General features: G+C 42.5%; 3 protein-coding genes across 12 annotated transcripts in view; 1 reads left to right on the plus strand and 2 right to left on the minus strand.

The window, feature by feature from the left end:
- The first annotated feature begins 1049 nt into the window (after positions 1–1049).
- On the plus strand, positions 1050–3336 carry LOC111964172 (bcl2-associated agonist of cell death). Its single transcript, XM_023987932.2, has 4 exons — positions 1050–1467; positions 1948–2071; positions 2234–2460; positions 2691–3336. Exons 2-4 carry the CDS (start codon positions 1957–1959, stop codon positions 2790–2792), a joined length of 444 nt encoding a protein of 147 aa, XP_023843700.1. The 5' UTR covers positions 1050–1467; positions 1948–1956; the 3' UTR covers positions 2793–3336.
- A 462-nt stretch (positions 3337–3798) lies between these two features.
- On the minus strand, positions 3799–6150 carry LOC111964171 (aldo-keto reductase Mvan_2161-like). The gene is made up of 3 exons (XM_023987931.2): positions 5913–6150; positions 4715–5275; positions 3799–4545 (listed from the first exon to the last, which is right to left on the minus strand). Exons 2-3 carry the CDS (start codon positions 5240–5242, stop codon positions 4204–4206), a joined length of 870 nt encoding a protein of 289 aa, XP_023843699.1. The 5' UTR covers positions 5243–5275; positions 5913–6150; the 3' UTR covers positions 3799–4203.
- Positions 6151–13194: 7044 nt separating this feature from the next.
- Positions 13195–25783, minus strand: part of LOC111964174 (serine/threonine-protein kinase MARK2) — a 28969-nt gene continuing 16380 nt past the window's right edge. For 3 of the 10 annotated variants that reach the window (XM_023987933.2, XM_023987934.2, XM_023987941.2), the window contains 15 exons: positions 25709–25774; positions 25419–25489; positions 25243–25299; positions 24835–25071; positions 24610–24729; positions 24327–24465; positions 23059–23171; positions 22830–22965; positions 22544–22695; positions 22364–22452; positions 19541–19675; positions 18023–18286; positions 17265–17291; positions 15051–15086; positions 13195–14659 (listed from right to left, as the gene is read on the minus strand). In XM_023987933.2, the coding sequence (XP_023843701.1) occupies positions 14224–14659; positions 15051–15086; positions 17265–17291; positions 18023–18286; positions 19541–19675; positions 22364–22452; positions 22544–22695; positions 22830–22965; positions 23059–23171; positions 24327–24465; positions 24610–24729; positions 24835–25071; positions 25243–25299; positions 25419–25489; positions 25709–25774 (2078 nt within the window). In that variant the 3' untranslated portion in view covers positions 13195–14223. The remainder of the gene's footprint in view (positions 14660–15050; positions 15087–17264; positions 17292–18022; positions 18287–19540; positions 19676–22363; positions 22453–22543; positions 22696–22829; positions 22966–23058; positions 23172–24326; positions 24466–24609; positions 24730–24834; positions 25072–25242; positions 25300–25418; positions 25490–25708; positions 25775–25783) is intronic. The other 7 variants (XM_023987937.2, XM_023987939.2, XM_023987935.2 and 4 more) reach the window with 7 other exon arrangements.

Below are 25783 nucleotides of genomic sequence, written 5' to 3' on the forward strand. Positions count from 1 at the left end.
CAGAAACATGGATCGGTGGCAGCTAGAAAGCCGGTGACTACGACCGCCGAACGCCGCCTGAACAAGGAGAGGCACCAACTTCGGCGGAAGTCGTGACACAAATCTACACTGGAGTTGCTTAAGTTACAGTTTTGACTTAAATCTGCTTGAAAATATGTCAGGACTTGAAAATGGTTGTCTAGCAATGATCAACAACCAATTTGACAGAACATTTTAAATAATAATGGCCAAATATTGTACACTCTAGGTGTGCAAAGCTCTTAGAGATTTACCCAGAAAGATTCATAGCTGTAATTGCTCCAAAGCTGATTCTGGGGTGTGAATACTTATGTAAATCAGATATTTCTGTATTTCATTTTCAAAAAATGTGCTAACATTTCTAAAACATGTGTTCACTTTGTCATTATGGGGTAATGTGTGTAGATGGGTGAGAGAGAAAACGAATATTTAATTAATGTTGAATTCAGGCTGTAACAACAAAATGTGGAATAAATCAGGCGGTGTGAATAGTTTCTGAAGGCACCTGTACATAATTGCTGTGGCGACATAAGCAAAAAAAAGCATAGGCTACCTCATGTTGATGTGATGTCCCTCATTACAGGTCTGTCATCATGGCCAGAATATTGTACTGCTTCCAACAAATGAAAAATCATTAGGGGTGACATCTCAGATAAAGTACACATTATCTCAAATTAAAGTGTGACTAAATTACAGAAGAACAAATATACAGGGCATTGGCAAATTTATCTACCAAATGTAATAGTGTGGTTATTTATGAGCTAATCTAAATGTCCACCACTACACACCAATGAGTCACTAACCTAATACTGACACTACCCAATACAATAATAAGCTTTTAGTAAATTGTGCGCGCGGGGATGGGCGAAACGGTAAACAAGTCACGAGACTGCACGAACCATTCGGCTTTCCATACTTTATACAACTGTTCCATACCCGTTTCGCAACAGTGACGTTTTGACAAGATAGCCATTGAAAAACCCCTAGCAGCGCGCGCTTATTGGCTTGTTCTGCTTGCCAGTGTCAGCCTATTGGGCGAAGAGGTGCTACTGTACAAGACGACGGAAGACAACAGCATTGGGTACTCGAGACCGCCTTCCATATGTCAAGACATTTCAGTAAGAATTTGATAAACTCGTCGATTGAAATTGAGTTTGTAAAGACAATCTTTAAGAACAGAAGATGTGAGCTAGCTACGAAAGTTTATTTTGAACATTTGATCATAAAAGGCTCCCGGTGGCACACAAAGCAATAACGTTACTAGCTAGACCGTTACTGTTTCTATTTGGGTGTGCCACTTGCAATGAGAGGAAATCAACACCGACTGGGTCTTGGAGAAACAGAAATAGCATCACTTCCAAAGTCCAGTTTAACATTGACAGAAGAAGAGGATCGCCAAAATAGAGTCAACCTATAACCACCCTCTTGCAAGTCGTCAGGACACCTTGGGTAAGTTCTAGCTGAATATACTGAAAATGTTTCATTCCTATAAATAAATAAAATACATGTATAGCGATTTTACCAACAGCCTGCTGTGGTGAGAGTATTCCTTACTGTAGACACATATGGTTATGAGCAACACTATGCCAGTCTCTCTTGGCTAAGACTTGAGGAAAGACTGACTGCATCACTTCTTGTTTTTTATAAGAAACATTAATGTGTTGGAAATTCCAAATTGTTTGCATAGTCAACTTACACACATACTTACCCCACCAGTCATGCCACCAGGGGTCTTTTCAGGTCCAGAACAAATTCAAGGAATTGTACAGTATTACACAGAGCCATGAGTGCATGGAACTCCCTTCCATCTAATATAGTGCAAGTGAACTGCAAACCTGGTTTCAAAAAACAAATAAAACCATTGGCATCAGCTAAGGGGGATCTTAATAAATTAAAATAATTGACTGTGGATGGCCCATTTCTCTTCAGGTATTTACAATGGACCACACACATGATTGTGTGGATGAATGTGAGTCTGACCACTCAGGAACCACACACAACTCAGAATTTCCGCTCCATGTCTCAACTACAATGAGCAACAGACCAAGACCAGGTCAGAATCAAACATTTACCCTCAAACCTATCATGCCTGGATATTGAATATCATGTGAAAATATATTCATACTCAGTTTATATACATGTGTGAATCTCTTCAGGTATAAATACATCTAACCATGTCTTAATTCTCCCCTTCCCTTCCCACTCACTGACACAGGTGAGCGAGTCCGGCTCTACTCAGAGTCCCAGGTGTGCTCCCAGGTTGGCAAAAGGGAAGACACAGAGTTTCAGGATGTGATGACTCCTACTGAGGAGGGCGGGGGTGATGGGGCTTCATTCCGAGGCCGATCACAGTCTGCTCCTCCTGCACTGTGGGCTGCAAAGAAATATGGCTGCCAGCTGAGGAGGATGAGTGATGAATTTGACACCTGGCTCGACAAAGGGGTAAGATATGTGGGCTAGCGGAGGAGTGTACAATTGAAAGATTGAGGACAAAGTAGACACTCATTCCCATTTACTATATACATGTATAGTAAATGTGTAATATGTGACTTTATCCTTAGCTACATGAATGGACTCCACAGGTCTAAGCATAGTGCATATACTGATTGCAGTAAAGACTGCTTTACATAAAAATGTATAGAGTTGACCTTTCAATCCATTTCCCTGCCCAGGAGCCCAAGAGAGGGATTAGCCCAGGAGGAGGCAAGCAGAAAGTCTCCCGAGGATGGTTCTCTTTCCTCTGGAGTCCAAAGGAGGCGGAAGGCAGGGAGTGAGAAACCAATACAGTACGCACCTCTTTCAGAGACCCAGCCAAGGCAAGAAGGAGCTCATACACATTTCCATAATGACTGGACCACACCTGAAATATTCACGTCTCATAGGCATACTTTTGCTTAAATTACAGTATGTCTATGGAGAATATCACCAATTCAAATGTGACCTTTTTGTACAATCAAATCAAAAGTTATGCAAAAATGCATTGCATATTGAAAATGTTGCAATATTACCAAAAAGTTATTCAGTGCATAATAAATGCATTTTCGAAGAAATGCAGTCATTAAAAAGCGACAATCTCTTGTGCCAATTACATATTTATAAACATATTTGCAGAGAAATGTCAGATTGTTCTATGAAATGTTTCTACATTTTTAAGTATGAATTTCAAAGCGTAGGCTAATAACTAATGGTTTGAAATAAACAAAATGTAAATATACTTTAATGATTCTTAAAATATGAAACCTGTGAAAAAACAACTGATCTGTGATGACAATAATTATAAGACGGGTATGTTGTACAAAACGTTTTATTATACAGACCCCACCTATGCTAGCCTATTAAATGCCTTTGTCTGCAAAAACGTTAGTGCATTCTGACTTGACATAGGCACATGTAACTCCAGTGTGCGATAGAATGAGTAGATTTACGTAGACTTAGATGGACAGGCACCTATTTCAAGTCAGGTTATTGCCAAAAACGTAAAAGTAGCTGTTCAATTATCTTCATACATACTTAACTGATACACTAAGTTTATTTTGGTATTGTTCTTAAACTTAGATGCTTTACATTTCATTATCTTCTTTCATTTGCAATAGTCTTTAATTTAGTCAGTATATTTTTTGAATTGTATAGTGTGCATACCGGTATGTAAATATTTACAATCCAGGCCATATGCAGCCATCTCAACTGCCTTATATGCAAATATTCGGAATACTGTTAAGCATTCAGTTGAAGAAATATGAGTGTATATGGCAATCTGATGTATAAACAATAGTAGGAGTCGTCCACTGCCATCAGTTAAAACTGATTCTACTTGAAAATGCGTGTGGCTTAACATTTTTATATTTATCTTTTTCATAAAAAACAACTGTATAACTATTTGTAAATATTTGTTATGTTACGTAACAGATTAAATGTTTGAACATTGCTTATTAAAACGTGGCTATTGTTTTTTGCATATCTTTGTTGAAGTAATTCATATTAAGCATTTTAACATGCATTAGGATAGGTCTTTATTTAAACTAACTGATTGGCCTAACATTTGTTCAAGAATCAAGGAACTATGACTTAAACATAAATATGGTAAATGAAATGTTACATTTCATTATAGGTTCGTTTGTAGTTCAGAATTACATTTAACACATTGTTCTATGACTGATCAAGTATATTGTTGTGGGGCTCTCTCCTCTAGACCACACTAGTGGGATCTCTTTTGCAGAATCTTATTCCACTGTCCATGTCAGACAGTCTCTCCATTCCCCCTTCATCCAGGTCAAAGTCAAACACCTGCCCATTTTCTCTCACCCTCTTGGGCTGTGCGGACCTGGGTAACACAGCCACACCCTGCTGAATGGCCCACCTCAAGAGCACCTGGGAGGCAGTTCTGCCATGCCCCTCCGCCATAGCAACAACTTCTGGTTCCGACAACAGGGCACCTTTCCCCAGGGATGAATACGCCTGGAAGCAGACTCCCGAGTCCCTGCAAATGACCCTCAGCTTCTTCTGTGCCAGTCTAGGATGGAACTCCACCTGCAGAATGGTACAAAATATATAATAAATGAGAGTTAAAATCCCAGGCCAGGTACAACCAGCAGCTGTGCCCTTGGCTAAGCTAAATCCGAATAGATTTAAACTATGGTCTGTGTGTCAAATTTGAAATATAAAACCACTTCAACAAATCATGAGGACATTAATGTACCTGCAGCACGGCAGGGCGCACCCTGCAGGTCTCCAGCAGCTCTATCAGGTGCCTTGGAGAGTAGTTTGAGACCCCAATTGCTCTGAGCAGCCCATTGGCATGGAGCTCCTCCATGACAGTCCAGGTGTGGGCTCGATGCTGTGCATTCCTCTCATCTTCTGGTTCCAGACCCTCAGTTCCAGGCCAGTGGATGAGGTACAAGTCAATGTATCCCCCTAGCCCCAGCCTCTCCAGGCTACGAGCACAGCCCTCTCTGGCCTTCGAGCCCATGTCCGCTGGGGACAGCTTACTGATGAGAAAGATGTCTGCTCTGGTCAGGTTGTGTTTGGGCATCAGGTCCAACAGGGCATGGCCCAAGTCTGCTTCATTGCCGTACACCGCAGCAGTGTCAAAGGCACGATACCCTTCCCCGAGTGCAGCGTCAACACTCAGGTGCATTTGCTTACCTTGCAGCCTGTATGTTCCTAGGCCCAGGAGGGGCATCTGAGCCCCAGTATTCAGTCTAAACGAGGGCAGGGGGGAAGACATCAACGCCAGATGGAAGGGCTGGGGAGTACTGTGCTGTAAAAGAAAATATGGACATTGTGGTTTAACCATTAGCCACACACCGACCTATACAATCATGCTACACACACATCACAACTGCTACTACCAGACTCGTATGATTGCTCGCTAAATACCGCACAATTTAAAACACTTCCTCACAAATCCCCTTCCCCAAAATACGTGTAAATATCGGACTATAAATTGTGCCTTCCTGTGTGATACTGATGCTAAACATATTATTATATTCTACTGAGCATTTTACTTTATGTCGTATACTTATCTTTGTTATTATTTCTTATTGCATTGTCGAGAAGAAACCTGCAAGCAGTTCGTTGGACAGTATGTAACGTTATACTATGTGTATAGTACGACTAATAACTACAACTTGAAACTAGTGGAATAGTACTTCAAGACAAGTCTACATGGCCAAGCTTTTAATGTATTTTGTTGAGCAGAAGAGGGCTCATTTCATTTAACTGGCTGGGGTACCACAATATTCGCGCCATGATGGAACACTGAATTTGACAGGAAATTGCTAGCTATTAGACCAACTTCAGACCATTTCAGTGGCTGCAAAATACTATCATATTTCTGACATAGTGTCATGTTTTGCTTCTCATACGTTTACTTTCTTTAGAGACAGACAACTTACTTGAAGGATGACCACGTCTTGTTATGTTTAGATGGTACGGTACACTAACACACGTTGTAGGATCTGAGCGAAGTTCGTTATGTCCGAAAGTATTTTATTGGTTCCCCACTTTCTTCGCCTAAAGTGGCTTCCTTCCTCTTCTTCAACTACTTATGTATAAAAATAACACACAGGCTAAGTAAGACCATATGAATGACACTTCTTTCACTTTAAAGCAGATGATTTCTCTGCTACCGAATGGCAAGCGGTACTGGAACGCCAAGTCCAGGACCAAAAGGGCTCCTCCTCTACAGCTTCTACCCCCAAGCCATAAGACTGCTGAACAATTTATACAATCGCCACCGGACTATTTACATTGACTTCAGACTTCAGATTTTGCCATGGCATGAAATTCTCAAGAGATTTCCTTACAAGCATCCAGTGAAATTACTGAAAATGTGCAACATTGTGGTACCATGGAATGTATTAGATTGGGGATAGTGCACCATGGAGAACTTGAAATGTTGCACACCATCAAAAGCAATCAATGCCAAAACAGTATTGTCAAAGACCATGCTGGAGGCCCTGTGCATCCTTGCCTTCAATTTCAGTACCTTCAGTTTTACCTGCCAAGCTGTTACACAAGTTTTCACTTACCTTTTTCAGGTGGAGGAGAGTTTTCATAGCACAACTTGTAAAAGAGAAATTAAAACGTTAGCAGTTAAGGGTTACAGTATGCCAGGCCCTATTTCTCTATTTGGAGAAAGGAAGTGTCTAACAAAAGGGAGCAGCCATGTCAGGTCTTACACAAAAGTGAGTTTAGTCTGTTTAGCCCCTTGTGGGTGTAGTTTGTGGAGGTAGGTTATATGAAAGATCCTGTATACACCAGACACCTTACCTTTCAACTGACATTTGACATCCAAACACCTCAACACCATTGACATCATTGTTCAGAGCTACTCACTAGACCACTGGCGAGGGTGCTTTTTTTTGTCTGTAGAGACTTCAAGTCATTTAGTTGTGGAAGGACACAAACCATTTCAATTACACCATTGGTAACCGTCAATCACGTATTTGAGCAATCATTATTCCATAATCAGTTCGTAAAGATAGTCAACAAAAAATGTATTAAATGAAAAATCGATGGGATCAGAGTGAGGTCGAGATTTTATTTAAGCTGCTAAATGACAAAAGCGGCTGATCAAGACATTTCTTCATGTATTTCTTATAAAAACAAGTCAAATTTGTCCAACGTTTCAACAACCGTAATGATGAATTCGAAATAAGTCATTCAAAATAGCTCCATTCAAATTAACAGCATTTTAAGCGTACAATCAGGAAAGTCTATAGGCCTAGATGTCTATTTTATTTTGGATTACATCCACGTCACGTTATACAAAAACAAAAAGGACTTGCAACGCAACAGAAAGCGAGTGATTAGTTCATATATGCATAATGTGAAATAGTAATACAAGCTGTGTGACTATGGCAGTGCAACGGTTTTTCGGTGGTTATCTTTTTATTTAGTCGATGAACTGGTCGTATCGGGTTTTGTTTCCAAGGCGATGCTTTATCCTATGATGCTGGACCGAACGTGGCAAGGCCTTCAGAGGAGATGAGCTCGGTCAGCTGTTGCGGTGTGTTTGGTTAGTCGGTCAGTCAGGTTGCACACAACACCCCCAACCTTTGAATTGGGGTGAATGACAAAAACCTGAGGGAGGGGTTATTTTTAGGGGACAAATAAAACTGTCTTAGAGAGTAGTATTTCAGGACTTTTAGGCAGAGCTATCCACTCAATGTAGGGCCTACTACACAAAACATAATTCTTATACTACACCAGAAAATCCTTAACTCCAAAACATAATATTAACAGGCATTGAGACACTAGCCTACCACCTCAAGTCTACAAATCTGTTAACAATCAAACACTCATACAATTACTCATAGACTGCTGTTATGGCTGGCGTTTCTTCCAAAATAAATTAACAAAAACTAGTCAAAATCAATTAAGTGTGATGTTTGACTAAGTAAGATTTATGAATGTCCCTATTTCCCATATAATATACGATTACAACCAGCTTCAAAAAACCTCTGTGCACTCATAGCAAACACACTCATACAGTAAATCTTCCATTTCAAAAAGAGCCCTTAGTAACCTCTACCAAAACCATTGGAGTAATTCTCCTCAAAGTAATCAGCATTATCAAAGCCTGAGCCCAGAGCAGAGGAAGGTGGGGGCACAGAGCTGCCACCAACGAAATCTCGCAGAGCACCACTTCGCACATAGCTGGCAGAGGAAGGTGAGAGCAACAGAGTGTGGCGGCAAGCCAGGTGGCTGCGCTCCTGGTAATAACAGGAAGTGGGGGAGAAAGTGGCCGCTGAGGGAGTGGGGGAAGCCGTCGCTCATAAGGATCCTGCTCAAAGTAGGAGGAAGAGTATGGGTCATGGCAGACACTCCTCTCATATAGGTCACGATCGTAATAGGCCCTAGGAGGGGGTGGGGGTGGAAGGCGACCACGAGATGGGTAGTAGACACTGTGTGGCGCTCGAGCGGGGAGGTAGTGAGGAGCGTGGTGTGGGTGAAGTGGATAGTGGTGAGGTGGGGGAGGGTAGTCATCCCCTCTGCCATTTCTGGATTGATTGTTGCGGGAGATGGACACGAAGATCTTTTGGCCCTCCAGTTTAGAGTGGTTTAACTAGCTTGTTACAGCCAGGCTATTTAACGTTAACTGGCTAGTATATTTGCTAATAGCTAACCTTAGTGACTGACAAAAAGACAGTCAATTGAAATATCTAGCGAGCTAGTTACATTTCATAAAATAAAGTGTGGCTTTCTGACCAAATAGAAATACCTTAGTAGATGTAGCCTAGTTAGATAATGTTGTTAGTATATGTGGAGGTTAGCTAACGTTAGCTACTAGTCACACCTAGCGAGATAGAATCCTCAGCTGCTAGCTGGCTGCCTTTTTGAGGTTGTAAGACAAGTCGCTTTCGTCTATTTCTGTACAAATTAACTTAAATATCACCGTGTAGGTTGGGTTACGTAGGTATGCACTTTGATGGCTTCACCACAGCCCTACTTCCCACTGACAACAAATTGCGATAGCCAGGCAGGCAGCTGGCACTAAAGCTAGCTGGATAACTAGGAAGAGCAAAGTTTGTTGTGTACGGCTGCGTATTTTATTTAACTAGGCAAGTCAGTGAACAACAAATTCTTATTTACAATGACGGCCTACCCCGGCCAGACCCGGACGACGCTGGGCCAATTGTGCGACACCCTATGGGACTCCCAATCACGGCCGGATATGTAATACTGAAGTATAATTACAAGCATTTGATAAGTGTCAAAGACTTTTATTGACAATTACATGAAGTTGATGCAAAGAGTCAATATTTGCAGTGTTGACCCTTCTTTTTCAAGACCTCTGCAATCCGCCCTGGCATGCTGTCAATTAACTTATGGGCCACATCCTGACTGATGGCAGCCCATTCTTGCATAATCAATGCTTGGAGTTTCTCAGAATTTGTGGGTTTTTGTTTGTCCACCCGCCTCTTGAGGATTGACCAGAAATTCTCAAATGGGATTAAGGTCTGGGGAGTTTCCTGGCCATGGATCCAAAATATCATTGTTTGCTGCTGCTCCAGTTTCAACTGTTCTGCCTGCGGCTATGGAACCCTGACCTGTTCACTGGACGTGCTACCTGTCCCAGACCTGCTGTTTTCAACTCTCTAGAGACAGCAGGAGCGGTAGAGATACTCTTAATGATCGGCTATGAAAAGCCAACTGACATTTACTCCTGAGGTGCTGACTTGCTGCACCCTCGACAACTACTGTGATTATTATTATTTGACCATGCTGGTCCTTTATGAACATTTGAACATCTTGGCCATGAAACGGCACAGCCAGAAGAGGACTGGCCACCCTCATAGCCTGGTTCTCTCTAGGTTTCTTCCTAGGTTTGGCCTTTCTAGGGAGTTTTTCCTAGCCACCGTTCTTCTACACCTGCATTGCTTGCTGTTTTGGGTTTTAGGCTGGGTTTCTGTAAGCACTTTGGGATATCAGCTGATGTAAGAAGGGCTAATATAAATACATTTGATTTGTTCCCGAGCACTTAGTTATAACTTTTGCCTTATGGCAAGGTGCTCCATCATGCTGGAAAAGCGCATTGTTCATCACCAAACGGTTCCTGGATGGTTGGGAAGAGTTGCTCTCGGAGGATGTGTTGGTACCATTCTTTATTCATGGCTGTGTTTAGGCAAAATTGTGAGTGAGCCCACTCCCTTGGCTGAGAAGCAACCCAACACATGAATGGTCTCAGGATGCTTTACTGTTGGCATGACACAGGACTGATGGTAGCGCTCACCTTGTCTCTCCGGACAAGCTTTTGTCCCAGATGCCCCAAACAATCGGAAAGGGATTCAGAGAAAATGACTTTACCCCAGTCCTCAGCAGTCCAATCCCTGTACCTTTTGCAGAATATCAGTCTGTCCCTGATGTTTTTCCTGGAGAGAAGTGGCTTTTTTGCTGCCCTTCTTGACACCAGGCATCCTCCAAAAGTCTTCGCCTCACTGTGCGTGCAGATGCACTCACACCTGCCTGCTGCCATTCCTGAGCAAGCTCTACTGGTGGTGCCCCGATCCGCAGCTGAATCAACTTTAGGAGACAGTCCTTGCGCTTGCTGGACTTTCTTGGGCGCCCTGAAGCCTTCTTCACAACAACTGAACCTCTCTCGAAGTTCTTGATGATCCGATAAATGGTTGATTTAGGTGCAATCTTACTGGCAGCAATATCCTTGCCTGTGAAGCCCTTTTTGTGCAAAGCAATGATGACGGCACATGTTTCCTTGCAGGCAACCATGGTTGACAGAGGAAGAACAATGATTCCAAGCACCACCCTCCTTTTGAAGCTTCCAGTCTGTTATTCGAACTCAATCAGCATGACAGAGTGATTCCAGCCTTGTCCTCAGTCACACTCACACCTGTGTTAACGAGAGAATCACTGACATGTCAGCTGGTCTTTTGTGGCAGGGCTGAAATGCAGTGGAAATGTTTTTGGGGATTCAGTTCATTTGCATGGCAAAGAGGGACTATAGACAAATTTAATTGCAATTCATCTGATCACTCTTCATAACATTCTGGAGTATATGCAAATTGCAATCATACAAACTGAGGCAGCAGACTTTGTGAAAATTAATATTTGTGTCATTCTCAAAACTTTTGGCCACGACTATATAAATGATCAGCAGGCTTATGTGATTTTCTTCAATTTACTTGGAGCATGCACTTTCAGATCAGTGCAGAAAGCCACATGTAGTGACTCCATAAGTTTCTCAATGTAAAGTTCTTCCTCTTATTTTTCAACAGCATTGTAAAATATTTTACAGGTATGAAAAAGCAATATGAAGAAGCCCCATCATTAGGCTAGCTTTCACCAGTCCTGGGGTGTTATTTCATGAAGTGAAACATTCTGAACTTTGCAGATGGAAATGTCAAAAATAGGATCTCTATACTGTAGCAATAGATCTGCAATAAAGTGAAAATAATTAGTCTCACTCATAAACAAGTGCAATTGTTCAGTGCATTTTCTTAATTCGTCAGCAATGTGTGGGCAAATTAAGCGGGCTGGAATTCCTTCCTTCCCATCCATGACTTACAGTTGAAGTCGGAAGTTTACATACACCTTAACCAAATACACTTAAACTCAGTTTTTCAGAATTCCTGACATTTAATCCTAGTAAAAATTCCTTGTCTTAGATCAGTTAGGATGACCACTTTATGTTAAGAACGTGGAATAATAGTAGAGAATGATTTATTTCAGCTTTTTTTTCTTCCATCACATTCCCAGTGGGTCAGAAGTTTACATACTCAATTAGTATTTAGTAGCATTACCTTTAATTGTTGAACTTGGGTCAAACATTTCAGTAGCTTTCCACAATAAGTTGGGTGAATTTTGGCCCATTCCTCCCGACAAAGCTGGTGTAACGGAGTCAGGTTTCTATACTTCCTTGCTCGCACATGCTTTTTCAGTTCTGTTCACACATTTTCTATAGAATTGAGGTCAGGGCTTTGTGATGGCCACTCCAATACCTTGACTTTGTTGTCCTTAAGCCATTTTGCCACAACTGTGAAAGTATGCTTGGGGTCATTGTCCATTTGGAAGACCCATTTGCGACCAAGCTTTAACTTCCTGACTGATGTCTTGAGATGTTGCTTCAATATATCCACAAAATGTTCCTTCCTCATGAAGCCATCTATTTTGTGAAGTGCACCACTCCCTCCTTCAGCAAAGCACCCCCACAACATGATGCTGCCACCCCCGTGCTTCACAGTTGGGATGGTGTTCTTCGGCTTGCAAGCCTCCCCCTTTTTCCTCCAAACATAATGGTCATTATGGCCAAACAGTTCTATTCTTGTTTCATCAGACCAGAGGACATTAATCCCAAAAATATCTTTGTCCCCATGTGCAGTTGCAAACTGTAGTCTGGCTTTTTTAATAGTGGTTTTGGAGCAGTGGCTTCTTCCTTGCTGAGCGGCCTTTCAGGTTATGTTGATATAGGACTCGTTTTACTGTGGATATACTTTTGTACCCGTTTCCTCCAGCATCTTCACAAGGTCCTTCGCTGTTGTTATGGGATTGATTTACACTTTTCTCACCAACGTACGTTCGTCTCTAGGAGACAAAACGCATCTCCTTCCTGAGCGGTATATTGGCTGTGGTCCCATGGTGTTTATACTTGCGTACTATTGTTTGAACAAATGAACGTGGTACCTTCAGGCGTTTGGAAATTGATCCCAAGGATGAACCAGACTTGTGGAGGTCTACCATTTTTTTTTTCTTCTGAGGTCTTGTCTGATTTCTTTTGATTTTCCCATGATGACAAGCAAAGAGGCACTGAGGTTGAAGGTAGGCCTTGAAATACGTCCACAGGAACACCTCCAATTGACTCAAATTATGTCAATTAGCCTATCAGAAGCTTCTAAAGCCATAACATCATTTTCTGGAATTTCCCAAGCTGTTTAAAAGGCACAGTCAACTTAGTGTATGTAAACTTGTGACCCACTGAAATTGTGATACAGTGAATTATAAGTGAAATAATCTGTCTGTAAACAATTGTTGGAAAAATTACTTGTGTCATGCACAAAGTAGATGTCCTAACCAACTTCCCAAAGCTATAGTTTGTACACAAGAAATGTGTGGAGTGGTTGAAAAACGAGTTTTAATGACGCCAACCTAAGTGTATGTAAACTTCCGACTTCAACTGTATATAAAACAGATTAAACAACTGAAGAGCACAAGCAAATAAATCATCTAACTTTGTTTATTCTTAATAACAATATTAATAATTATTTTCTCCAGAGAAAGGCAAGGGAACTCAGACATTCCAGTGCAGCACATTGAAACCAACCAGCAACTCTTAATTACATTACAACCCACCAATAATTATCAATTGGCCCTTAATTAGTTCAGATAAATTACTCCTGCTGTAGAAAAACAAAAACTAATTGAAGGGGCTTGGGGTAAAGGGTGGTGAAGGCTCGCAATCAGAGCAAAGAGGTAAATCCAGTCTGCACTTCCACTTTACCATCAAGTAAGACATTGTGCTGTGATGTAAAAATGGCTTTCTGAACCACCACACTGAAGCAGGAACCTTGTGCAGCCTTCATTAGCTGATCAGAATCAGAACATGATGTGAAAACCAATTTACATTGTAGTGAATATGCGTTGTACCTAAGATACATCCGTCTAATCATGTTGTACATTCAGAGTGTCAAACTGCAGGTCTCTTCATCTGTTCAAAACGGACAGCTGAAAATAGGGGCAAGATGCAGTAACATGGTGTTTCGACCGTTTGTCCTTGGTGCAGGATAATGGAGAGAGAAGGGCCATGAGGGTTACAGCTTGCTGAGTCCAGTGCTATTTTGGGCAACAACAAAAATATATAATTAAACCCACAATCAGTTCATTGCTTTATAACTAATTTCCTTTCATATTTTCCATCAATGAATTCCTTTTGGAAAAAGAGGATTGCGAGGTTTAAGAGAAACAAAACTGTCTTAGAAGACAACAGAAAAGTCAGAGGGAGAGAGGATAGAAAACCCAAACGAAAAGAACCCCCCCTTTAAGAAAATTAACAATCCCCTAAAAAGGTCTATACACGCAACCTCCCCTAGCCTCTTTGCCCCCCCCCCCAAAAAAAGTCTCTCCATGCTCCTTTGTCACCCTCTCAACTCAGTTCTGTGTCAAAGTTTAGCCTCTGCCTGCGTGCTCCAGTCTGTCTCCTTCCACCAGCCGACTCCTTATAATCATCATCATCACTACTCTTCCACAAGCTCAAAGTTTGAGCTCATTGGCAACCTTGGAAGCGATGTTCTTGAAGGCGATGGACGTGCCAGAAATGCGCTTAAAGCGAACCCCGTTGAGGGAGAGGCGGGGCAGCTTGCAAACCTCCATCTCCCACTGGACAAAGTCGTCACAGGCGGGATTCCCAGACACGCACAGCAGCATGTAGCGCTCCCGTAGCTCATACTCGCAGCTGTTCGAGTCCAAAACCTTCCGGATCTCCTTCATCATCTCATTGGGCTCCATGGAGGAGGTGGTCTTCATGCTCCAGGTGAAGCGCAGCGAGCGGGGCTTGTGGTCCTTGGAGGTCAGGCTTGAAGTCGGGGTGCTGGGAACCGTAGAGGTGGAAGACAGGAAGTCCTTGTTCTCGTCTCCTGCAGAGCCCAGAGTGACCTTTTCCAGCTTCTCAGCGGTGGTCAGCATGGGTCTGAGTTTGCAAAGAAAGTAGGAAAGGACAGTAATATAATAAAAAGGCAAGGAGAGAAACAGAATGGGGAGACAGACAAAACAGGAATCTTACAGGCTGGTTAACAATGCATTCAATCACAGGGGGAGCCAAAGATACAGCATGAGCATGAACATGAAAAGCTTCACTAAGCTGCAGAATACATGTCTCCTGTTATTAAAATATCTATGCTTGCATTGTCAAAATTGAATGAGCTATTTGATCACAATCATGCTATTCTTTACACCACCATAATCAACGAATGTAATGATTATCTGATAATAAAAAATAAAATTTAAAAATAATAATATATATAATAATAAAAATCACTGAATCAACAGATTGATCAAATTTTCACTATTGTATTCCTCACCTGCTGGCCTCATCTCGACCCTCTCCCTCATACGGGCTCCGCAAAAAAAATTGGCACAAGTTTAGTCTCCCAAAATTCCAATTAGACTATTACCAGGTTAGAACAAACACTACCAACTCCCATAGCACCCCCTGCACCTTGCACATATCCATAGATTTACTTCATGTGAGCGCCACTACATTTTGGGGGGGCTATGAGAGAATAACTAGGTACCTCTACGAATTCAAATGTGTTTTTGGTCACCCCCCCACCGCAAAGTGGACTCACACCATGGAAACTGTTTTTTGTTTAGCATACAACTGGAATGAAAGGTCAGAGATCACATCTTTGTTATGTTAATGAGTCCCATCACCACCATATAATAACCCTCTCCTCAAACTCCCACAGCAAAGCATCAAAAACAACAAAGGAACAGCATCTGTCAGATGCATTTGCAAGCATTCTGCAGACCTGTTCTCAGTTTCTCAAGGTGCCCAACATCCTTAAGTCTGCACCCACAACAATAAGACTTAAAAATACATGCACCCCTTGATGCACATTTTTGTAAACGTCAAAACTTTCAATCTTCACTTATTTTCTGATTGAATGGACATCTTGGTCGCTGAGAATATCATATTAGAGCCAAGAAATACACGTCTCTAACGACTCAAAATAGAAAAAGGAAATCTAAAAAGACAAAGTATTAGCGGATAAGCCATGGTTAAAAGATGAAAAAGAAACTGCAGAACGTTGCTGAAAATAAGGTTGTTAAGCTGCAGTGCAGCCTGGAACGTGGTCTGGTATCAGACCAGAGAAAGAAAGGCAGGAGATATCCCCCCAAAAATATGACAGCGATGCTACATTGCCAACAAACACTTCACTGCCCCCACTCCCCCCCTCTTCCACAAGGCTTGGGCAGTATACCACAGACCGGGGTGTTTGGAAATAGCCACAGGATGGTTTTTCAATACCATTGAAACTTTAAAAAATATATATATAATTAAATAAAATGTCTATCCTGCAAATAGTTCAGGACTGAGACCAAGTCACTATTATTAGAGTCACAAGCAAGTCTCAAGGTCCAAGTCTCAAGGTCCAAGTCTCAAGTCGAGTCCCAGGTAGAACGGGTTGAGTCTTGAGTCAAGTCCAAGTCATGAGTTCTAAGAGCAAGTTAAGTCAAGTTTTTTTTGTTTTATATATACACACAGGCAATAACTTGTCTATTAAGGCTACAACACATTTTGATTATGTAATAATATATTAACAAAAAATTCCAAATGCAAGCTTCATAAGTAAATTATCTAAATGAAATGCTGGGCGGGCTACCTTAACATTTTTTTTCAGGTTACCAAAATGTATCTTCGGGATGGAAAAACGCTTTAAGTATAAACGTAAACTAAAATCAGATAACATTTTTGAAAAGATAAATGGCTTAAATATTTTTTTAATAATATAATCTTTGAGAACTAACGATCCACAAAATAAAAGCTAGACAGTTGGGGAGAATTGAAAATTCCCAAAACATTGAATTTAGTAATATAGATTATTATGTTTGTGCAAAATAACAGCATTAGCCATGGCAAAATGCATAGAATTGCAGGAAAATAGCTTTAAAACTGCTACTTTTTCTCAGCTCCATGGGAGAAGATGTAGAATTGGAGGATATGTTCTTATAAAATAAAATAGCTCTACAATGCCAAGATGGGGGGCCATTAAAAATTCTGCCGCGCCCAGTCACCCCCTAAGCCCCTTTTTCATCCAGAAAGAAACCCTGCTATGACTCCACTCCTTGTCATGCTTTGGCATATGACACGGAGTACAAGGAGTGGAATGTTTGCGAAACAGACTGGTACCATTTATCTGTGCTCTAAGTTTTCTTTACACTGGGCAGCACGGCCACAGACTGGGCAGCACAGAGGGTTTTCTATTGACTTGGCCAAGGACCCACAGGACGACATTTGATAACACTAACAGAGTCAAAAAGGAAACAGGGATGAGAGAAAGAAGGGAGGAGTATCATTCAATGAGGGATGAAGAGAGCCGAGCAGCAGACGAGGGTGAATCAGGCGATGGCAAGAGCAGGGAGTGTTAGTATAAATGGCAAATGGTTAAAAAATACGTATACATTTTTTTTCATGAAAAGGGTCATGACACATAAAATGATAGCCTTACAGAGGATAGATAGGACACAAGGTAATAGTTGACAGAATCAAGTGTGTGGTTATTTTTGCCTACCTTCTGGGGAATCTGAATGTGAGATTTCTACAACAAAGGGGAGGGGGAAGAAAAAAAACGGTATGTACACAAACGTGCGCAAAACAAACCATAGCCAATCTGTTACACATTTCATGTGCATGTCAGTCAACTAAAATACATGAATACTCCCCCGGTGTCCCTCAGGAGGTGAGCTGCTTGGGCCAAACAGGTTGTCACAAAATGGCTGTTATTGTAGCCTGACATTACCATAGTATTCAGGATGTTCGGAGCAGAGCAGTTACATGAACAATGGACTCAGATTAGGATTAACGTTAGCACTGGATGGGAAACATGCATGCCAATTATGACGTTATATTTATCCGTTTTAATTCCTGGTGTTGTACAATTTATCATTAAACAATAGCAGGATATTCCAAATTGTATTTCAAGGTACACTCACACAGTAACTTCCCCATCTGCTTCAACTATGTGCTAACTGACCATAGCCACAGAAATACGACCTGCTTCAAACCAACTTAACCTGAAAGAGGGGAGTACTTGTAGTCAAGCGCATTGCGTGCACAATAACTTGTGGCCAGACAAAAAACCCATCACAGGGACACACAAATGCTAATAACAAACAGTCCAAAGGTCACGCTGCACAAACATGAACACCTAACTGTAATTCACTAATGAAAAGCCGTTCAACACCAGGATGTGATCAGCATATCATTGGATTCAACACTAATCATCTTCCCCATCACACATCTCAGATCCCCATTCCCCCATTCGCTCACCTGCGCACAAATTTAGAAGTGAACTTTCTGAAGATACCAGTGCCCCCGGCTCTTCGGGCTTGGCTGTTCCCGTAGGAGAGGGAAGGGGATGATGGGGGACCATTATAAGTGGAGGTATGTTGGTCCCGTGCCGCCCTCTGCTGGCCGGCACTGAAAGTGCTCCGGCTAGTCACATTTCTGGGGAAGTTGGTACGGTCTGTCGCCGTGGAACTGCCGATGTTGTGGGCAGAAGGAGACGCCACCGGTACTCTCTGAGGGGCGGTGCTGTTTTGATAGTTTTGTGAGTAGGAAGAGGAGAAACAATTATATATTTCATTATGAACATCAAGTTTCAACTGCTTTAGCAATTTACCACAAAGTATTTATGATAACCTAACTGCGCTTCAGAGTAAACTAAAGTTTAGTGAATGAAATGCATACCATTTCTATACAAATGCCACAGTTGTAAGGAAGCCTGATTAAGCAGTTTGCAAAAGCAATGTGTAAAAGGCATATTTCTATTGGTCTACAACATGCACCCCAACTGTGGTGCCATCCACTCAGCAAAATTCACCATGACTGAAGTCAGTAAAATAACATCTTACAGCCTTGTGACCCACCACGGGCAGCAGGTATAAACCATACTTAGAATGTGAGGCCAGTGAAGCCTTGTTGAGTGTTAAATCATAGGCACACAGCATGAATCACACAATTAGCATGGCACATTAGGATCAGCCAACAGAACAACGATGGCTGCAGCATCACAACAAAGAGGAAAGTATGGAGAAGGGTCATGGAGCTGTGATACCGTTGATTTATGTCATGGACCACACACATGATCATATTGGCAGAGGTTATAACACCCTTTCAATTGAGAAAATAGCTTCCACAGTATGAGCTGTGACTATTCAGTGATAATGGATTACACGTAAACCAATTGACATGTGAAGGACATCCCAGCATTATAGCTAGTTCATGAGGAAACGGTAAAAAAAAAAAATTGAACAATGTGCATGGCCCACAAGATGTCAAGTTGTGTTTGGGGACAGGGAGTTGCAGAACGTATTAAAAGGGATTACATGACATGCACACAGCAGCCAGGAGCTGAAAGGGTTCAGGCTCACTGCAGCCAAAAACATAATGGCACCGGATGGGCCAAGATAAAATTGTGATGTGTAACTGAGGGTTTTGCAGGTACACAGGAGCCACGGGTTGGCAGGATCTGGCTTTCTAGTGGAAGATCAGTGATAGAACTGGTTCGACAAGGACAGTGGTGGTGGTGGGGAGAAGAGGCAGGGTGCTTGTGTTTCAGGGGGTGGTGGAAAGTGACAGAGAAAAGTGGGTTGCCTTTTCAACAGCAATATTGCTACCCTTTTAATCCCTAAAGCTGATCTTTTAATACCAATTTGTTCCCGATGTTGGACACACAATGCTGAGAACTGCAACCAGGAACCATCTAACCCAAAACCTTTCATATCCACTCTACTCTCCCTCCTGCAGAGTGGCTTCCCTTGTGTTCCCCTCCCTGGTGCCACTTGCCTGGGCCGGTGTGCATGGATGTCTGGGGGGCTGGGGTGAGCAGAGGTGGACAAGGACTTGTGATGTCGGGGGTGGGAGGAGGAGAGTACGGCAGCTGCCGAGGCTGTGGAGGCACGGGACCCTGGGGTGGTCAGGCTGAGGGAGAGAAATTAATAAACCCAGTGCCGACCGTCCCCCGTGAGGGGTTAAAGAGAGCCATGGGGTAACAAGGTTAGAACTGGGGAGGAAGCAGGGACACTGAGGGGGGATGAAACCACACTGATGCACATTATCACAGACAACACAGCATCTCAAATAATGCAGATTTGTATTGGATGACTAAACATAATAGCCTCAGTGTTTCCCCTAAGATTTGTTTTTCAGCCGCGGTTGTAGATGTAGTTTTAAAGCTATTTTCCTGTAATTCAACACATTTTGCAATGGCTTATGCCGCATTCTAATGCTATCGGAGTGACTCAAACATAAAATCAATGGGGGCCCCCATGCCATGACATTTCTAGAATTATCCCCAACTGTCTAGTTTTCATTTTGGTGGGTGTTACTTCTCAAACATGATCTTATTTAAAAAATATATAGCTGCATTATCTTTTCTATACTGAACAAAAATAAACTCAACATGCCACAGTTTTAAAGATTTGACTGAGTTATAGTTCATATAGGGAAATCAGTCAATTGAAATAAATTCATTAGGCACTAATCTATGGATTTCACATGACTGGGAATACAGATATGCATTGGTCAGATACTTTAAAAAAAATATATATATTAATAGGTAGGGGCGGGGATCCGAAAACCAGTCAGTATCTGGTGACCAACTCACGCAGCGCGACATCTCCTTCACATAGAGTTGATCAGGCTGTTGATTGTGGCCTGTGGAATGTTGTCCCACTCCTCTTCAATGGCTGTGCAAAGTTGCTGGCTATTGGCGGGACCTGGAACATGCTGTACACATTAATCCAGAGCAACCCAAACATGGGCAATGGGTGACATGTCTGGTGAGTATGCAGACCAACTGGGACATTGTCAGCTTCCAGGAATTGTGTACAGATCCTTGCGACATGGGGGAGTGCATTATCATTCGGAAACGTGATGGCGGCGGATGAATGGCACGACACTGGGCCTCGGGATTGCGTAACGGTATCTCTGTGCATTAAAATTGCCATCGATAAAATCAAATTGTGTTCATTGTCCGTAGCTTATGCCTGCTCATACCATAACCCACCATGGGGAAATCTGTTCACAACGTTGATAAACCGCTCGCCCACACGATGCCATACACGTGGTCTGCGGTTACGAGGCTGGTTGGGCATACTGCCAAATTCTCTAAAATGACTTTGAGGCGGCTTATGTTAGAGAACATTCAATTCTCTGGCAGCAGCTCTGGTGGACATTCCTGCCATCAGCATGCCAATTGCATGCTCCCTCAAAACATGAGACATCTGTTGTTAGACAAAATTGCACATTTTAGAGTAGCCTTATTGTCCCCAGCACAAGGTGCACCTGTGTAATGATCATGCCGTTTAACCAGCTTCTTGATATGCCACACCTGTCAGGCGGATGGATTATCTTGGCAAAGGAGAAATGCTCACTAACAGGGATGTAAACATTTGTGCACCGAATGAGAAAAATAAGCTTTTGGGCGTATGAAAAATTTCTGGCATCTTTTATTTCAGCTCATGAAACATACAACCAATACTTTATATATGTTGTGTTTATATTTTTGTTCAGTACTTTATATATCTGGTTTTAGTCTTTTTATGTTTAGACTGAAAACGTTTTACCACCCCCCCTTTTTTTGCGAGGCGGCAACGATTTAGAAGCTGCGACCCGCAGCTGCTAAATTAATATAGGGGAAACACTGAGCTTTCATTAGGGGAGTTTAATGACAGACTGCATTATTTCTGGGAAGCATCGCACCCAAAAAAATCTTGCTGCAAAGGAAGTGCTGGAAATGGAGGGAGAAACTGTCAGGACAGAACACACGTTTGAGGAAAGGAAAAACTGCTTAAAAATGCAACAAACATTGTCAAATGGCTGTTGTGTCAGGAGAATGTGTGCTAGTGACTTGTTCTACCAGTAGTGCTACAGCTGACCACTGTCTGTTTGCCCTCCAATCATCTCTTTATAGCAAACATGTCTGAGTCACTGCTGCTCCCTCTCTCTCCCCCACAGAACGTGTTCTTTAAAACACTTCCCCTCTGCATTTTTCCCTTTTTGTGCCTGGAAGTAACCTGCATACAAGAGCAGCCAGCGTCACAAATCCCAGATTAAGGAGTGGGATCTGATTATCAGGGTCAATGTGTTTAATACTGTTAAGTGTCAGAGTGTCTGAGGCCCCTGATTCTGCACCTAAACCTGGCTTTCTACTCTGCTGTATTCTAAACATTTCACAGTGAAGGATATGGTAATAAAATGGTAAAATATTAAATAATTGTTAGCAAACTAATCTTGCCATGATTGTGTGAGCTAGAGTTGAAAGATATTATTATTGTTTGAGTTGATTACGGATGCCGTGTATTACTGTGTGAGTGAGTAAGCTGGCTTTGAGTACATTCTAAGTCCTTCATAAAATTTTGCAAGTGTCACTAATACATTCTAGAAAATTGTCAAATCTCTGCTCTCGTGTGAATGTGTGACTACGTACACTGGGACTCCATCTCATGCTGGCGGGGAAGCTGCTAGCTGCTGTGTTCAATTAATTGTTGGCTGACCACTGCTTGTAAATACTGCCATCTAGACACGCGACTAGCTCCAAAAAGAGAGCTCCACAGCCATGTGAGCGTGTCTGTGTATGTCTGTGGCTGCAAGGGTGCTTGTGTGTACCTGTCCTTTCCATTCTGGACCCCAAGTGTGGCCCTCTCAGGGACCGGCGAGTTTCGACTGCGACTCGTACCAGTGGACAGGATGCTGTTCTGTATGACCCATTGAGGAGATGTTAGGTACAGTAGTGTACATGTCATCAATCCTAGAGTGGCAGGCATGCAGAACAATAAGTCTACTCACGGTGGAGGGGGTTGGGGTGCTCCTCTTACGATCTGCTGTAGCTAAAGGACTGGGAGGGACTTTAGTGGAGCTGCCAGTGCCAGAACCTTTCCTCCCATAATCCTCTGCTGTGTGCTTGTTGTCGCCCTGGGAACGCTTGGAAGCAGAAGAACCTGGGAGGAAGAACAAGAGCGAGAAAAGAAAGAAAGGGTGGGACAGAGACGCAAAGAATGAGAATCAAATAAGACTACATATCAAAAACAGTTCACCATTTGCAGTACCCTCGTCAACCCAAACAGGTTCCTACCTGCATCTGTTGCTCTCCGGGGCTTTAGATTGGATGAGGTACTGCGCTGTACCTTGTGAGAAGGAGATTGAGCATTGCTGTTTGTGAGGTCACTTCCTGGGCGGGATTTCATTGACAGACTGATACATTCGTCCATCTGAGAGGGAAGAGGAGGGATGGTCATCAATATTACCATGGCAGGAGTAGGACACAGTTCGCTCCTACAGATGTGAGTGTATACACTTTGTACCTCTGTGTTCCTGTAATCCAGTAATAGATATGTGGCCATGACTTCATTATATTTTTGGTTGACGAGGGAGTCCTGGATCTCCTCTGCAGAGTAGCCCATCTGCAACATGATATCTGGACAGAATGGATCAAATGTCAGCCTTACAACCACATCAAGGACAGAAGTACATTACACACACATGCATTGTAGACAAAGGCATATCAGAGACTACTTAACACAAGTCTAACATACTAGAAAGCAACAGGTCAATAGTTCTCTAACAAACATAGACAGGCGCATCGTTATATGGACAAAACAGTTATATCGTACAGGCATATCATTTAATAAAACGGAAGGCAGCCAACAAGGACAGACATTAACAAAAAGTCTAGCATTTAGTTTGACTAAACATGTAGGCACATGCCAACACAGCAAGGGGCACGTTACGTAACAGAGACTAACGCTCAATTCCATTTTTAAGTGCATGATCACGCTGGAAATAGAGTGCATATGAGTGAATGAGAGAAAACAGACGGGCCGCAAGCGTCAAAGAAAGCAAGTCTTTTTTTCTAATGTCTACGCGGAGCAATGCTGGTCAAATGAGTGGGTCGTTTGTAGAAAAGGAATTAGAGGAATTGTTATGATCTTCCATATGCTAAGTAGACTAAAGATGTAGTTTAAAATGTACTGGGATGTAAGCTAAGTTTTGCCAGTCAAATAGGCTACAATATTTGAAAACAATTGCAGCCTACATGTATTAATTTCAATCATAGGCATTTAGCCTAAGCAAACTACAGCTGGAAAACTCAAGGACTCCGATTTCAAGAGAGAACTGTTTATGTAGAAAGAACGAGACTTAATTGTTTATAAACGGCTCAGGTTTATTAGCTACAACATCCTGGTGAAGCTAGCAAGACAACAACTGTTAAGCCCAGGTATGGTGGCTCCTATAGGACATAAGGTGAGTCAAAAGGAACTTGCAACAATAATTTCTAGGGGCTACAAAGCGAAAATATATATACATACATACATACACACAGACACCTTTTTTTACAGATTTTCATGACAATTGTGTCAGCATACGCTACGCAGTATATGTGAATCGACCATTCACTACTCTCGCACGCTGTCTCTCTGTGTAATTTCAGCTTAAGACAGCACGTAAAATAAGACTGAAATGATTCTGCACCTTCAGATAGAGGAGCCCTCCCCCAACTAGTGTGACCTCTAAACCCCGCCCCAGTAACCCATCTGCTGCAACCAACTCATCCACCAGACACCTGCCCCACCTCTCTTCCACCCCCCCGCTCGGTCGGGGTTCTGACCTGTCCTCTTGGGGTCCTTATAGTCTGGCTGGGGCTCGATGAAGGGCTTCAGCTCCTCCTCCTCATGGCCTACATTCATCCAGCGGTCCTTCATGATCTGCTGCTGGACACAAGCAGAGAGAAGAGGGAGGACAGAGATGTAGGGTTGATGGAAGACGGGAAACAAAGCACTAACAGTAGCGTTATAGTCGTCTACACAGTGTATCCAATGGAGGAAATAGCAGTGGCTAGATGAGGTACTATTAACCTCCAGGCTGCCCCTCTTGGTTGGGTTGAGAATGAGGAACTTCTTGAGCAGGTTCTCGCAGTCTGTGGACATGTAGAACGGAATCCTATACTTCCCCCGCAAAACCCGTTCACGCAGCTCCTAAAGGGAAGACAAGCACAAAAGACAAGGATAAGGGTAGCTAGGTATTCAAGACCATTACTCGTTTTCCATGTATCCCTTCCTCTTTCACAGTTCCCTGCTCACCTTGAGGTTCTGCCCGTCGAAGGGCAGAGAGCCGCTGACCAGTGTGTAGAGGATGACCCCCAGGCTCCAGACGTCCACCTCGGGCCCGTCATACTTCTTCCCTTGGAACAGTTCCGGAGCAGCGTAGGGCGGGGAGCCACAAAAAGTGTCCAGCTTGTTCCCCATGGTGAACTCATTGCTGAAACCAAAGTCTGCGATCTTGATGTTCATGTCAGCATCTAGGAGTAGGTTCTCTGCCTGGAAAAAGAGTGTTAATTATTGATACAAGTTTCTGTAACATTCTTTTAAAAACATTTCCAACATCATACCTCATAATGTAATGATCTTGATCTGTCACTTTGAATTGGATCCATAAATCTCTCCATCTGCACACAAAAAACACCTGCCACATTTCTTGTCTATCCTCACCTTTAGGTCTCTGTGTACAATGCACTTCTGGTGGCAGTACTGTACCGCTGAAACTATCTGTAGCAAGAGAAGGAGCAACAGCTAAGATGACAATTCCCTTTTAAACAGTATTGTCAATAACATTGTCAAAACACTGTCAAAAACAGAAAAGAAACCAGCAGACAAAAGGGTCTCACCTGTCTAAATTTGGCTCTGGCCTCTTTCTCCTTCATTCTCCCGTGAGCAACAAGGTAATCAAACACCTCACCTGAGGGGGATAGAGGGGTGAGATAGAACGTAGGGGAGTGTTGAAGGAACAAAAAAGCAGTGGAGACACAAAAGAGGATGAAAGGACAAGTGTGGAACAGAGTGCATGTGAATAGAGTGAGACAGAACTGGGACTTAGCATTGATGTTATTACAGAGGCTGAGAACAGAATTTCAGGTTGAGTGGTGTGTTGAAAGAATTGTCTTGTGTCTTTACTCACCTCCACTGGCATACTCCATGATCAAGTACAGTGTCTTCTCAGTCTCAATAACTTCAAATAACTTAACTACAGGGG

Source organism: Salvelinus sp. IW2-2015, linkage group LG5 (assembly GCF_002910315.2).
Source record: "Salvelinus sp. IW2-2015 linkage group LG5, ASM291031v2, whole genome shotgun sequence".
Classification (NCBI taxonomy): Eukaryota; Metazoa; Chordata; class Actinopteri; order Salmoniformes; family Salmonidae; genus Salvelinus; species Salvelinus sp. IW2-2015.